Source organism: Schistocerca serialis, chromosome 3, assembly GCF_023864345.2.
Source record: "Schistocerca serialis cubense isolate TAMUIC-IGC-003099 chromosome 3, iqSchSeri2.2, whole genome shotgun sequence".
NCBI classification, from domain to species: Eukaryota; Metazoa; Arthropoda; class Insecta; order Orthoptera; family Acrididae; genus Schistocerca; species Schistocerca serialis.
Window position 1 is genome coordinate 772285607 of NC_064640.1, and position 14105 is coordinate 772299711.

General features: G+C 44.6%; 1 protein-coding gene across 1 annotated transcript in view; it reads right to left on the reverse strand.

Moving 5' to 3' along the window:
• Positions 1-14105, reverse strand: part of LOC126470614 (uncharacterized) — a 208736-nt gene that overhangs the window by 18415 nt on the left and 176216 nt on the right. Inside the window, exon 19 of the mRNA XM_050098568.1 lies at positions 4570-8096. Coding sequence (XP_049954525.1) covers positions 4576-8096 — 3521 coding nt within the window. The 3' untranslated portion in view covers positions 4570-4575. The remainder of the gene's footprint in view (positions 1-4569; positions 8097-14105) is intronic.

A 14105-nucleotide genomic window follows, 5' to 3' on the forward strand; every position in this document is an offset into this window, starting at 1 on the left:
ATGTTCACATACTTTGTCTGATCAAAAATACTACTGCCATTGGTGCCAAGCCAATGGATTATCTCATCTTGCAATTCTGACTTTCTTTAACTTGAGGTAGCAGAGATCTCCACAAAGGATCATTAACCAGCTTCACAATCAAAGTAATGTCTGCCACTCTTCAGTACCAAGTGGTGAACCATTCTGTATTAAATTTCAGGATTGTTCCATCATATCATTATTCCTTTACTTTTCTTGTGCGTAGTTGGGTTAAATCAGTTATATTACTGTTTTCCTCTGAGCTGCAAATAGTGTTCTCATAACCAAATTTAATATACACATGACTGTATTTCTTATTCCAGTCTCACCCCAACTTGGTAAAAGGTCTTGTGGAAAACAGTATTTCAAATAACGTGGTCATTTGTGTCTGACAAAAGGAGTCCAGTTTTCAGCTTAACAGACAGTGAGACTTTGTGACAATAAAAACTGTAACTCAAATGACAGTTCTGTAAATGAACTGTGCTCTTCTTCCTCTGGCACAATGCCAGAGGGGGTTATGGTGCTTAGCGTGCGATCGCTGGCGGCTTTCGGAGAGAAAGGACATACTAGCATACGGGCAGTTGGTGGCAGGTGGCCCGCGTGGACAGCCACATTTCGCGAGCAGGATTGTATCATATGGTGAGCTGTTTTGAGGTGGGAAGCCACAACTCATAGCGGTTTTCGATTGCGACTCATCCAGAAGTGCATTGAGGCGATGTGCCTGGAGGCACTATGTTCTGCCGTTTGTATTATCGAGTTCCTGGCTTCTTGTGGTAAGATTGCTCTTTCCTTATGTATTGTACCCCCCACCCCCTTAAAGAGGTCTTGGGGGTTTAAACTATGGCTGTTGCTCTGTGAAACTGTGGCCGTTGGTATTCGAAGCTGCCTCACGCAGACTAGACGCTCAGTTGCGAGTATGTGCCAGTCGTTCGCTATTTATTTTGCTGCCCGCCAGGTTGCACTGACGAGATTGCCTCCTGGTAGAGTGACGCTCACCTTTTGACAGTTTCAGACATGCCAACTTTCAAAAGTGAAAAATCACGAGAATTTTAGCAGTGTACTATTGCGAATTACAACACATCCCTGACGATTAAAGTTGCAATAATTCAATACCTGTAACAAATCAATTACATTTGCTTTATTATTTACATGTAAATAGCGAATAATAGACATACCTGAGCTTTGGACTGTATAATTTATCATTCAACATGCTGAACAACATGAATGATGAGCTCTGCAGGTTTCTTTGGATTCACACACATTCAAGTGAAGCACTCTCGAGAGAACTACAGTTCGAAATTACAATCCGAGGAAACAAATTAATGTCTATTAGATTTCTGTTTTGATATTGGCACAGTTTTTGCATGAATAAATCACTGTTAAATGATCAAACGTTTTCATTTCATAATGCAACCCATATTTGCATGGCACCAAAAGCCAGACAGTTTTTTAATGGAATACAGAATTCCCGTAAAGTTGAAAGTAGATGCTCAGCAATATTAGCTCCAGTGCCATCCCCTTTTAAATTAGGCACATAGAGTAGGCAATTTTGAATTTCACAGAGTTCAGGGCTGAAGAACGAAACGATAATAGGCTATAACCTAAGTCCGTTATATTACTACCATCGGTAGCAATAGTGAATGGATTCGACTGCAAATGCGTAATAATTTTCGCTTTTTCTTCCATGCACATTTCCATAAGGATGGTAGTTGTTTTTGTTCTGGTGCACCCATATCGTTCCACAATTTCGGAACTGGGAAACATTTTGCGAAACACAGGCCCAGCGTGGTCGGCACAGTTTATAGTCAAGTTATGCTCTACAATAAATGAGGTAAATAAAGCCTCGGCATTCGTCACAGAATCTATGTTTTGGGGTTTACACGAGAAGTTACGTTTCTGGTTCTGCTCTACACAATGGACACTCTCCTTGTGTTTTTTAGTTTTCACATGTTTAAGAAAGTCGCATTTCCCACCATGAGCCACTTCCTTATACACGTTTCTGAACACTGCATTGTATTTCTTCACCATTCTGCACGAAAAATAATCAATACCTCCAAGATATGCAGTCAACAACCTGACGGGGGAGGGAGGTGGGGGTTTACAAGGGAGTCAAGAATGAAATTGTCGAGCGGAGGCGCGGCGAGGGGAGGGTAGTAACCCTAAATATTTTTCCCCATGAAGCATCTATCCCTCTAACTTCCCCCTAGGCAGCTTAATTCCCCCTATTTAGGGGGAAATCCCCCAACTTGGCAACACTGCCTTGTAGACACAACAACACTAATCACTTCACTTGGAACGACTATCGACTACTCCTTGTCCACGATAACTTTACGATTGCGCTGGTGCTACCAGAAGCGGAGGAAATTGGAACTAGTTGAAAAATATTCATTCATCTCCAAACACTGCGAACGATAAGTTCCTTACTTCCTTATAGATGCGAAGCGCGAGCACCGCCTACTGCCGCTACCAACAGCCACCGCACGAATATTCCAAGTTGACATAGACAAGTAGCAGCCACACCTTGTCATCCGCCAATATATCGAAGGCGCAGGATTTTCAAATAGTAAGGAAAGTATTGAAACTGCTCTGAAAATCGGCAGATCAGTCATTACGGTCGGCAGATCGGGAGGAAGAAGGAAGAAGGAAAAATCTGGAGTCTCCCGCTTAAATTGGGAGAGTTGGCAGTCATGCCTGTTGTTGTTAACGTACACTGTTGAATGACAATTTGTTTAAGGCAAGCAACAAGAAGAGCCTTTCAACAACACACCATTGAGTGTTCAATGAGCGTACAGATGAAATTACTGTTATAACCAAATATGTTGTTGCTCTGTGATTATTAATAACTTGGCAAGATTACTACCTTTCGACAGATCGCCGCTGATATTTCCTGTTGTTATTAACGTGCACCACTGAATCACATTTTGTTTAATGGCAAGCCACAAGAAGAGCCTTTTGACAGAGCGCCGTTGAGTGTTCAATCAGCACACAGTTGAAAATACTGTTATTACCAAAAGTTTTACAGTCACTATATACGTATAATGTATGTATATGCTGGGTCGCAGCAGGTCTGGCGACTGAGTACTACTGTTGTTAGTAACACCTGCTATTTGTTGCTTCAATGATTATCTTGTTGTACTCCTTCATCTATGTCTGTTTATATTTAAAAGGTAAAATAATTCTGCACATTTAATAATCTTGCCTGCAGCAGGTTTACCTGGTAGCTTACAGCCATCAGCTGGAGTACTCTGGGCTTGCTGCTTGGTTGATTACATTTTTCTAGTTTTATGTACATACGTACTGTTTAACTCTTTTATATAGAATCTTCCGACTTAAGGTTTGGGAAGACAAGAAACGGTTGTATTTATGATCATTACACGGCCGACATTGGTTTCCGATGTTCTGCACCCAACCATGATCTTGTACCCTGTACCTTGGGCGCGTATTTTGATTGTGAGAGTTGCCTATTCTGAGGCGTGCCACTTGCTATCTCTGTCGGAGCCCATATTGCTCGATCCCCCGGAACTTGGCGTAGCCCTCCTACTCCCCTACCTACTTAACGATAAATCCAGACTTGAGTAGGACTGCATTAGCATACACACAGAAAGATACATAAATACTGTATTCGTGATACCAACAGCACTTATGTCATCTGCAGTGTTTAATATCTGAAATGCTCTGATCAAAATTGTATTCAGTTTTTTTATACTTATCACTCCATGACGTGTATTCCTTAAAATGGGCACTTTTGCTCTACTTCTTTAACTTCTTTAAACATCTTCCCCATAACAAAACATCATATTACATATGACGTTTGAACACTCAGTGTTGTTTTAAAATATAAAAACAAGTTTGTTTATAATTTGTTTTAAAATTAAATTTCAGTTTATCTACCTTTGTCAAAAGTTAGACACATCCAAAAGACTTCGGTTAACAAATTTTTGTGAGACAATCTCACGCTAAATTATCTGTTTTGTTAATCAAAAACAATATTGAAATGCCATTCCATGTAACATAGAAGATGGAAACTATACAGCTTAAAAACATTATCAACATGATGTTACATTATTATTTTTTGACCTACGAACTCATCTTATCGATACAAAATTACATAACTGAGTACATGCAGTTAAATCAATGGCTCCTTCCATTTAAAACAATAGTTTAATTTGTTAAAAACAGGTGCAAATCTACTGAACTACATAAGCATGCTGAAAACGATAGATTAACACACCAGTTAGAGAACACATGCACTGGGTATTGTCTTGTGAAGCACAACATGCTCTTTACGATGGCATACTGCACATACTAAAAAGAAGGCATGCTGGTCAGCTTATAAAGCATTATTCAATAAATAAATATCTGTCATGCATCTGCAACTCTAAATAGACAGTATCTATAGGAGTTCCCAATGATCAGATAAAGCAATAATTTCCTCCTCACGTGATAAAAAGCAACAACAAATTTCCAGAATTCAGGAAGCAGTTCCATTCAATTACAAAGATTTTAGTTAGCATCTGTGGTAGTGACATGCATGCCTGAGAACAAGCTCACCGAATTTCAGTGTGTTGAGCCCGTTCCTGGGCCTTGTGTGCCAGTAGGAGGAGGCTGCATCGTAGCATATGGATGCTGGTGGAGATGGTGGTTGAGAAAGGGACCAAAACCAGGTGTGGCAGGTCCTCCATAGTATGCAGGATCCGGGCCAGGATAGCTCGGCCGTGGGCCATACGTGGTTGGTCCATAAACATTCTGCGTGTAGAACCCACTGGCAGTACTTGCAGTGTCAGATCCTGTAGCACGCTGATGAGTGCCAAGAGCAAATGTGGATGGCTGTGGTGGTTGTGGAGGTGGTGGTGCTGGGAATGTTGGACCCATATCAGTAGGAAAGCGCTGAGGCTCTGGTCGGTGAAATGCACTGTACGCAGATGCACTGGTATAATCTGTGGCGCCATAGCGAGTGGCAGGATACCCAGTATATGTCGTTCCCGGTCCTCCGTAAGTTGACGAAGGCCCACTAGGCCTTAATCCTGTAGTTGCATAGCCAAATGGATCAGGAGTAGTTGCTGGACCACTATAACGACAATTTGCTGTCCCCGGATATGCTTCATACGGATTTTGGTGACCGCTGTACGGTTGAAAATTTTGAGTTGCTGCCGATACTACAGAACCTTGTGCAGGAGGCATTGGTGTTGTTGTTGTACCAGCATTAGCATATGACGGTGTCATTTCTGGAGCAGGTGTTGAACGAGCACTGTTGTTGCCGCTTCGTGTGCCACTAGCAGCACCCGGACTGCGAGCGTCATCTACCGTAGACGATGGTGACTGCTTCATGTCACGTTTTGAATCTCTAATCTCTTGATCTTTACGAATTGTTGATACTGGTGTTTGCTGGGTATGACTTGCACGTCCAGACATGTGCTGCATTTGTCCAGCAGGTGACGGCCTGTCTCGTAAAGTGTTATCCTTCACGCCCTGTTGAGCATTTTGAATAGTTCGATCAAATCTGTTGTCATCACCAAATGAACCCCCAAACTGGTTGACGTTCACTGATGATGCTTGTTGCTGACCTCCATAGTATGACTGACTTCCGAGATACTGCCCATAAGGTGCACTATTATATGTTTGGACATCCTGTGAGGATTTTGAGGCATCTAATGTTTGATATGTAGATTTTGTTTCTGAAGAACTATAATTCTGTCTAGTTTGCTCTGATGACTGGAAATTTTGCTTGTTAATGTCTTGCTGAAAGTTGGATTTTGATGCATCCCCATGTGAATAAGACATTTTAGGTGATGCCAACTGCTTGAATACAGGTTTCTTCATCTCATGGCCTTGATAATTTGATTTAGAGTGTTCTGTGCCATGATACATGGATTTTAGTTGACTAGGCACTGAGTAATTTGCTTTAGCTGAATCCGTATTATGAAAATTGGACTTTGATGAGTCAGGTTGGTGTTGCTGATAACTAGACTTGATACTGTCAGTACTGTCAGGTTTTGTTGAGTCAGCTGCACTGTACTCAGGCCTTAAATGTTCACTGTTTTGGTATCTCTGTTTTGAAATACTTAGGGAGCCTGTCTGTCTATCAGTCAGCAAACTGGAAGCGAAATTTGTACTTGTTCCCATATGTTGTTGGTTGTTTCCATAAGGTCTCATCTGCATTTGAATTTCAGGTTCGTAACTGCCTGTGCATTCAGAGATATTCCTCTGGACAGATTTTGACACTCTAATTTTTTTATTAGGTGGGCTGTTATCCCCCAGAATTTGTGTACTACTTGGGAAGTTTGTTGTAAACTGCTTACTCTGTGGTTGCTTCCCACATACATATTCTACTCTATCTTTCTTCAGTTCTCTGTCATCACATTCACTTTCTTTGGATTTGCACTCACTCTGGTAAGTTGTAGAATGGGAACTCTGAGATCCAATTTCGTTGAAGTTTTCAATAAGACTATTTTGCATGTGATTTTTATGAGAAGATTCTCCTGAATGGCATGAAGAGCTTCTACTTCTTTCCTGTCCAGAACACATACCAGATTGTTCCTCTAACTGTGGCTGAAAGCCTAGAGATGATCTCATTTGCTCTGTACGGAAGCTTTTTGCAAGTGTTTCAGACATGACAGATTGTATACTGCTATCTAAAGTTGTATCTCTTTCCTTTGTCTCAATGGGTCTTTGTGCTGCAGTAAATGTACTTTCATAGTTTTTAAAAGAACTCATTCCCACTTGTGAACTAGCACTGGTGTTTATTGTGCCTGAAAAAACTTCACTTTCTTTTCTCATGCTCTCTGCAAAGGACTTCGTAAGTTCAATAGAGTCACTGAAACATCCACTATCCTGATTTCTTTTATTCACATACTGATCTTCTTTTCTTCTACCTACTTGCAGAGCATCGCAAGCACTTATTGCATTTAGCAATCTATCATCTTTTTTTCCTCTTTCCGTAAATGCTCTATGAAGTTCTGCAGTTTCACTAAAGCACTCTGAGCTTTGGCTGGTTTTCTGAATATCAAGGTCTTCTCTCTGCCTCCCTAATTCCAAAATCTCATTTGAATTCAATGTTGATTCAAACTGATCATCACCTCTTGCTGTTCTAACTGTCATACCTTTCTGAATTCCAAGAGCTTCACTAAATTCCCGGTCTTGCGACTGTCTTTGCATATTATAATCCTCCCTTTGCCTGCTGATTTGAGGGGTGGAGTTGGCTGGAAAGGAAGCACGGAATCTTTCATCATTGTGCTCTAAAGTGCCAGTGTGTGTACCATGCTCTTCTCTCTGTGCTTTTGTACTAACAGCATTACAGTGGCCATCATCTTTTTGCTTCCGTACTGATTGTTCTCCAATCTGATTACTATTGGGTTTATTGTTATCTGTGGCAAATGAAAGGAAGCCAGCACCATTTGTGCTAATATCTTGTGGTGCCGTTTTCCTAACATCATCTGAACTGGAATTGTTTGGTAAGTTTCTTCTGTCACTGTGCTGATCGTGACTTGATCTCCACAAATCTCCCTCTGATATAGAACTATTCCTTTCAGATGCATTTTCATTGGTATTACTAACTCTTCCTTTACCAGTATTGCCAAATGACAAATCACGTTCCCGGCATATGCCATCTTGATTATCAGGACCAGCCATTCCACGTAATTCTAGTGCTGGTGACGGGCTGTTGGATGTACTGCTACTCCCTTCGGCAGGTTCTTCTCCACTTTCACGAAGCACCGGTGTTACCACAGCAGGAGTGCAGGTAGATCCACTGTTATGTTGGGAACGGTTTCCAGATCCATCACGGAAGAATGGTTTAGCTGTTGCAGTTGGTGCAGAAGGTGTTGCTTTCTGCTGGAAATATGGCCTCGCTTCACCTGTTGCCACAGGCTGAGTTCTTGGGCGCGCCCGTCCTGCCGTTCCACCCCCTCCCCAGGAGCCTTTGCTTCTACCAGCTGAGGTTCGCACCCCAGAAATGCCAGTAACCCCACCAGTTGGACTGACACCCTTTGGGATGATTGTGATGGCCGAGTTGTTCTTCAAGGGCAGCACGTTGCTCACCTTTTGTGCATTACGGTTTGCTTGGGCAGCCAGGTTGGCCTCTGCAACATCATACTAGTACTTCAAGATCTATAAGCATTCACGCAGATTATTGTTACATATCTCCCATCTTCTTTCTACATGAACTAAAATAATTTCATTAAACTATTTACTTGCACTGAGTTACTGGTAACAGCAAGGAAATGAAAATTTCTGATAATATGTTTTAATTTCACAACTAGAAGGAAAGAACATAACACAATAAAAATTAGGCATTGGTAACCTGGTCTGAGAGTTGGAATATGTGATAACTCTCACTATTTTACAAATCATGTCATGCATCCCTAAATTAACAATTCTCAGTATATAAATGGTAAAAAACAAATTCCTATGAGATCACAGAGTAATGCTGAATGTTTTCTGTATTTTTGGAGATCCATCTTTTATCAACTGTAAACATTTCTTCAAAACCTGTAGTAACGACCATACACTAATCAACAAAATAACAGGGAAAACTAAATAAATCAATGTTAAACTATAACATCATACACACATGTAAGAAATTTATTTGCTAAAAACAATTACTATGCTATCTTAAGTTGATTTGTACATTTCTCAAAACCAACAGCAGACTCGCAATCCGATTTAGAATAACTGTTTGAATAAAGATGGTCAATTTTTGCCCATGATTGTCTCACACCCAATAAACGAGCTAGATTATCAGATGATGAACAACAAGAATTAAACGTGCAATTGAAACTAAAATGTTGTTACGAGATTATACAGAAATTGGGTATACTTTTCCACTGTCTGTCAGGCATTTGATAACACTCATTCTCTCTTTATACAACATTTCATAAAACGAGTAAGAACATATCATTAATACAAAGATAATGAGAGAAACACAAACTGAGAATGTAGTATGGAGGGATTAATTGCTCAACACCTTACTAAAGGAGCCCTAAATATAGTAACGGAAGTTCTGGCAGAATATAAATAATGTAGAAGTAAAGTAGACCGCTCACCAAATAGCAGAACCATTGAGTCATCAATTCACACACCCAAAGGGAAAGGGAACTTGCTAGCTTTTGGAAGAAATTCTTTGTCGAGCGCGCGCACACAAACTCACACACGCATGCACACACGCACACACACAAAACTGCGGCAATAAACTGTGACAGCTACATACACAATGCCAAGGATCACATTTCGACAGGTGGACAAGGGTTGGGAGGGGGTTGTGTAGGGTGTGGTGAGCAGACGGATGGAGAGGTGAGAGACAGGAAGGGGAAGGATACTTAATGGCTCGGGAGATGCAACAGGTTTTCTGGCTAGGGGGGTGGCAGCGGGGAGAGGGGTGGCAGCGGGGAAGAGGGGTGGCAGCGGGGAAGAGGGGTGGCAGCGGGGGAGAGGGGTGGCAGCGGGGGAGAGGGGTGGAGGCAGCGGGGGAGAGGGGTGGAGGCAGCGGGGGAGAGGGGTGGAGGCAGCGGGGGAGAGGGGTGGAGGCAGCGGGGGAGAGGGGTGGAGGCAGCGGGGGAGAGGGGTGGAGGCAGCGGGGGAGAGGGGTGGAGGCAGCGGGGGAGAGGGGTGGAGGCAGCGGGGGAGAGGGGTGGAGGCAGCGGGGGAGAGGGGTGGAGGCAGCGGGGGAGAGGGGTGGAGGCAGCGGGGGAGAGGGGTGGAGGCAGCGGGGGAGAGGGGTGGAGGCAGCGGGGGAGAGGGGTGGAGGCAGCGGGGGAGAGGGGTGGAGGCAGCGGGGGAGAGGGGTGGAGGCAGCGGGGGAGAGGGGTGGAGGCAGCGGGGGAGAGGGGTGGAGGCAGCGGGGGAGAGGGGTGGAGGCAGCGGGGGAGAGGGGTGGAGGCAGCGGGGGAGAGGGGTGGAGGCAGCGGGGGAGAGGGGTGGAGGCAGCGGGGGAGAGGGGTGGAGGCAGCGGGGGAGAGGGGTGGAGGCAGCGGGGGAGAGGGGTGGAGGCAGCGGGGGAGAGGGGTGGAGGCAGCGGGGGAGAGGGGTGGAGGCAGCGGGGGAGAGGGGTGGAGGCAGCGGGGGAGAGGGGTGGAGGCAGCGGGGGAGAGGGGTGGAGGCAGCGGGGGAGAGGGGTGGAGGCAGCGGGGGAGAGGGGTGGAGGCAGCGGGGGAGAGGGGTGGAGGCAGCGGGGGAGAGGGGTGGCAGCGGGGGAGAGGGGTGGCAGGGGGAGATAAGAAGGGTATGGAGGAGAGTGAGAGGGAGGAGAGTGAGAGGGAGGAGAGTGAGAGGGAGGAGAGTGAGAGGGAGGAGAGTGAGAGGGAGGAGAGTGAGAGGGAGGAGAGTGAGAGGGAGGAGAGTGAGAGGGAGGAGAGTGAGAGGGAGGAGAGTGAGAGGGAGGAGAGTGAGAGGGAGGAGAGTGAGAGGGAGGAGAGTGAGAGGGAGGAGAGTGAGAGGGAGGAGAGTGAGAGGGAGAGGGAGAGGAAGACGGAGACGGAGAGGGAGAGGGAGGAGACGGAGAGGGAGAGGGAGGAGAGGGAGAGAGAGACAGAGGAGAGGGAGGCAAGTGCACGGGCTAGCCATGTAATTTACAGGTATGGAACCTATGATGTGCGATACACGATGAAGGTGAGGTGGGGGCATGGAAAGGAAGGGGGGTGACAGGACAAAAGAAGGCTGTGTGAGGGTGTGGGTGCAGTGGGTTAGTAGAGATTGGGGCTTGGAGTGTTGCAAGAGTGAAAGTGTGTTGCGAGGTTAACTCCTACCTGTGTAGTTCAGGAAAGCTGGTGCTGGAGGGAAGGATCCAGATGGCCAGGGTTGTTAAGCAGCCACTGAACTCAAACATGTTGTGCTAGGTGCATGTTGTGCCACTGGGCTGTCACCTTTGCTCTTGGCCTTAGTTTGGCGGTGGCCATTTAATCCAGGGGACAGCTGGATCGTTATGCTCCTAAGATACAAATCTGTGTGGTGACTGCAGCAGTGTTTGTATATGACATGGCTTCCTTCACAGGCTGCCCTGCCTCTAATAGGACAGGATAGGATAGGATAGGCTGGGTGGGTGGATTTGGTAGATATCACATCTGGGTCTTTTTAAAGAGACATGACTCCAACTGCAAGTGTTGACGCTGGAAGTGACATAGGAATGAACCAGCATTTGGGTAGGCTGGGTGGGTGACAGAATGCCATTTTAGGAAGGGTGTGAAGCATCTTAGGTAGCATATCTCTCGTTTCTGGGCATGACAACAGGTGAAGCCCTGACAAAGGATCTGCTTCAGTTGTTCCAGTCCAGGATGATATTATGATATATTATGTTATGAGGGATGAGGTTGGGGGGGGGGGGGGGGAGTTGCTCCTTCGTAGCTGGTTCTTGGATGTGGTGAGAAGATTAAGGGTGTGTGACATTATGGAATAGCAAATCTATTTACAAACTAGGTTTAGGAGGTAGTGTCTGCCTGTGAAAGCCCTACTGAGGAGGGAATTCTCATCACTGACAGCTGTCAAAATGAAGGTACTGTTGATGGATGTAATAATCAGATTGGTGGAGGTCAGCGTCCATGAAAGTGGCATATTGAGTCAAAGAGAACAAGATGAAGCAGAAGGAAGAGATGGTGTTGAGGTTGTGGAGGAATGAAGATAAGGAATCTTGGCCACGAGTCCAGATCATAGAGTTATCATCAATGAAACAGAAAGTGTTTGGGAGGCTATAAAGGTTTCCTTGAGATGATCCATAAAAAGGTTGGCATACAAGAGTAGCACGTGGGTGCCCATGACTGTGCCACAGATTTGTTTATATACCTTCCCCATAAAGGGGTAATAGTAGGATGTAAGGATGTAGTTGTAGGGTGCACGAGGAGAGATAGTGCTCAATAGTGACAAGGCCATGGGCATGACGGATGTTGGTGTATAGGGAGATGGCATTAGCAGTGAAGAGTAGGATCCAGGTGGAAAAGGAGTGGGGATGACAAGAGTGTTAATGAGGAGGCTGGCCTTGCCCATTCACCCTATGAGTGGTTAGGTAGCAGCTACATCAGCAGCACCTGAGCAGATACACTGGCGTCAGTGGTTTGGGGTGGTGGGGTGTACTACTTATCGAGAGCTCCAATGTTAGTGGAATAGAGTCCAGGGCTGGAAAGAAACCCACTGTGCACTCAGTATATCTGCCAGGGGAGGGAGGGGGTGAATAATCTGAGATGTGGAGGTCATGCCTGTGGCTATCAAGGATGTAGGGTTAAGTCTTGTGCAAGTGGTTGCTCATGTTGGCACCAATGATGTATGTTGCTTGTGTCCTGAAGTCACCTTCGGTTCATATGGGTGGCTGATGGAAGTGGTGAAGATTGCTAGCCTTGCTCAGAGTGTGGAAGGAGAAATCACAATTTGCAGCATCATTCCCAGAGCCTGATGTGGGTCCTTTGGTTTGGAGTTGATTGGAGAGTCTCAACCAGAGGCTCCGTCAATTCTGAGTCTCGGCTGCAGATTTCAAGACCTGCATTATGAGGTGAAGAACTGCAGGACTCCCTTTGATAGGTCAGAGGTGCATTACACAAATGAAGCAGCTTCACGGTTAGCAGAGTACACGTGGAATGTACATGGGCTTTTTTCCTTTTCTTTTCTTTTAGCTAGGCAGTAGACCTCTAACGAATGCTCACCAGTCAATACACAGAGAGCAAAATCGGACCACTTACAAAGTAAAGACACTTTGACTGTCAAAATTTTAACAGTAAACTGCAGAAGTATTCATAACAAAGTACCTGAATTTATTGTCCTCCAAGAAAGTTGTCGTGCTTCAATTATTCTCAGAACCGAGAGCCGGCTGAAACCCCAAGTAGAAAGTTCTGAAATATTTAGTGAGGCATGTAACTTTATTGAAAAGACACATTAGGTACCATAGAAGGAAATATTGTGTCTATTGAGGTCAAAACTTAGCCTGAATGTGAGCTCAAGTTAATTCCACTGTGACTGTTTTACAAAAGTCTACACTCAGCAGGGTATAAATACCTAGAGAATGCAATATTTGCTGGAGGCAACTTGAACCTACCCTGTATAGGCTGGTATGTCTATGGATTGATTGCACATGGCATGGACAGCTAGGCTTGTGATGTATAGGTTGGTGTATAAGTTCTTATCATTTTTGCTTTGCATGTTGGTCTTCTGGTTGCCACAGATTTACTTATCAACTGTCATTTTTTATTTGTAGTTAACTATTGCCATTTGAGTTTAAATTTTGTTGTTTTGTCATTTGGAGATAGTGAGTGGAGCTGTGGATGCTAGAATGGTGTGCCATGTGGAGAAATTGGCACATTTCCGACAAATTCTTCTGTTTGAATTCAACAGAGGAATGATAACAGCACAGGCAGTCAGAAACATTTGCGCCATGCATGGGAATAATGCCACTGGACACAGCATGACAAGAAAATTGTGTTCTTTGTTTTATGGGAGATCATTCTGACATTAATGACTCTTCACATTCAAGACGACCTTCGGGGTTTGATGAAGATCATTTAAATGCATTAATCTGCAATGATCCATGTCACTCCGCCCTAGAACTGGCAAATTTGGTGAACTGTGATCATTCCACCATCACGTAACATTTGCATGCAATGGCGAAAGAGCAAAAATCGGGGGTATGGATACCACATGCTCTAAGCCAAAATCACAAAAATCAGCAGGTCCCATATGTGCACCTCTGCTTGCTCATCATAGATTGGCTCATGAACTACACTGACCATCCCTATACTGTATCATTACTGGTGACGAGAACTGGTGTCTTTATGCTAACATACGGAAAAGAAAGGAATGGTTTGAGCTCAAAGAGACCAGCAATTGTACAGAGACCTGTGTGCGTCCACAAAAGATAATCTTATGTATCTGGTGGAACAGTGACAGTGTAGTGTACTACGAATTGCTTCCCTGATGTGTAACCATCATTGCTGACATTTGTTGTCAACAACTGAGATGTCTTGCAGGTGCAGTTTGAGAACAACAACCAGGAAGAATGAATGAAGTGATGCTGCTCCATAATAATGCCTGCCAGCATTCTGCTAGGAATACAGGAGTCAGGTTAGGAAGTCATTCCTCACCCTTCTTATTCACCTAATGTTGCACCCTCAGAGTTT